Source organism: Colobus angolensis, unplaced genomic scaffold, assembly GCF_000951035.1.
Source record: "Colobus angolensis palliatus isolate OR3802 unplaced genomic scaffold, Cang.pa_1.0 Scaffold18, whole genome shotgun sequence".
In the NCBI taxonomy this organism is placed as follows: domain Eukaryota; kingdom Metazoa; phylum Chordata; class Mammalia; order Primates; family Cercopithecidae; genus Colobus; species Colobus angolensis.
In genome coordinates, this window is record NW_012114932.1 from 2,755,049 (window position 1) to 2,756,990 (window position 1,942).

General features: G+C 46.7%; 1 protein-coding gene across 5 annotated transcripts in view; it reads left to right on the plus strand.

Annotated features, from left to right (window-relative positions):
* Positions 1-229: 229 nt before the first annotated feature.
* Positions 230-1,942, plus strand: part of RHOA (ras homolog family member A) — a 20,023-nt gene continuing 18,310 nt past the window's right edge. For 3 of the 5 annotated variants that reach the window (XR_001001472.1, XR_001001471.1, XM_011939096.1), the window contains exon 1: positions 230-415. Coding sequence is in view for 3 of the 5 variants with exons in the window: in XM_011939096.1 (XP_011794486.1) it covers positions 260-415 (156 nt within the window). In the remaining 2 variants the exon portion in view is untranslated. The remainder of the gene's footprint in view (positions 416-1,942) is intronic. The other 2 variants (XM_011939095.1, XM_011939097.1) reach the window with 2 other exon arrangements.

Below are 1,942 nucleotides of genomic sequence, written 5' to 3' on the forward strand. Positions count from 1 at the left end.
CAAGAGCATACATTTTTTTCTTTTTCTGATCTTAGGGGGCAGACTTTTTTTCAGTGTTTTACCATTAAGTATAAAGTTAGTTATGAGTTTTTGATGTATAACCTTTTGGTGCCAGGTGGAATCAGTATACTAGAAGTTTGAATTTGAGTATGCTAATACAGGCTTATGCCCCGTGGTTACCAAAGCATGCGTTATAGCCTGTAAGCTACCTATGGCTTCTTGTGCATTGCAGGTAACATCTGTGTTTTGTGTTTCAGCAATGGCTGCCATCCGGAAGAAACTAGTGATTGTTGGTGATGGAGCCTGTGGAAAGACATGCTTGCTCATAGTGTTCAGCAAGGACCAGTTCCCAGAGGTGTATGTGCCCACAGTGTTTGAGAACTATGTGGCAGATATCGAGGTGGATGGAAAACAAGTGAGTATACTTTTCATAACAACTGATGCCATTTTCCACGTTAGAATATTTATGAAGCGTATAGAGAATCAGAGCTTTTTGCCTCTTCAGTATACTATATAACAAAAATGTTGAAAAGAATAATCCATTCTCATCCTGCCATCTTAGTCCAAGTTTGTTCTTTTTTTCCTTTTTTTTTTGAGACGGAGTCTCGCTCTGTCGCCCAGGCTGGAGTTCAGTGGCGCGATCTCGGCTCACTACAAGCTCCGCCTCCCGGGTTCCCGCCATTCTCCTGCCTCAGCCTCCCGAGTAGCTGGGACTACAGGCGCCCGCCAGCTCACCCGGTTAATTTTTTGTATTTTTTTTAGTAGAGACGGGGTTTCACCATGTTAGCCAGGATGGTCTCGATCTCCTGACCTCGTGATCCGCCCGTCTCGGCCTCCCAAAGTGCTGGGATTACAGGCTTGAGCCACCGCGCCCGGCCTTTTTTTTTTTTTTTGAGATGGAGTCTCATTCTGTCGCCCAGGCTAGAGTGCAGTGGCTCGATCTTGGCTCACTGCAACCTCTGCCTCCCAGGTTCAAGCGATTCTCCTACTTCAGCCTCCCAAGTAGCAGGGATTACAGGCATGTGCCACCATGCTCAGCTAATTTTTTGTATTTGGTAGAGATGGGTTTCACCATGCTGGTCTCGAACTCCTGACCTCAGGTGATCCACCTGCCTCAGCCTCCCAAAGTGCTGGGATTATAGGAGTGAGCCAGTGTGCTCAGCCTTCCTCCAGGTTTTTAAAGGATTCTCCTGCCTCAGCCTCCCCAATAGCTGGGATTATGGGAATGCGCCACCACGCCTGGCTGATTTTTGTGTTTTTAGTAGAAATGGGGTTTCACTACATTGGCCAGGCTAGTCATGAACTCCTGACCTCAGGTGATCTGGCTGTTTTTTCATTTTTAACTGCTACTCATGCAGACTTTGTTTACATTCATATGTATTTCACATGGTGTCCTTAGCATATGTGTTGTTGGTTTTTTGTTTGTTTTGTTGTTTTGTTTTGTTTTTTGAGACAGAGTCTCACTCTGTTGCCCAGGCTGGAGTGCAGTGGCGCAGTCTCGGCTTGCTGCAACCTCCCGGGTTCAAGCAATTCTTTTGCCTCAGCCTGCAGAGTAGAGTAGCTGGGATTACAGGCGCACGCCACCATGCCTGGCTAATACTTGTATTTTGTAAAGATGCAGTTTCTCCATGTTGGCCAGGCTGGTCTCAAACTCCTGACCTCAGGTGATCCACACACCTCAGCCTCTCAAAGTGCTGGGATTACAGGCATGAGCCACCTTGCTCAGCCATATGTGCTCTTTTCAAGTTTACGTATATTTGAAGTTTAGTTCATTGCCATATAGATAATGCTTAGATGAACTTCTTTGTATGGTTTGACTTTTAAAAACAATCTGTCAGGCCGGGCGTGGTGGCTCAAGCCTGTAATCCCAGCACTTTGGGAGGCGGAGATGGGCGGATCACGAGGTCAGGAGATCGAGACCATCCTGGCTAACACGGTGAAA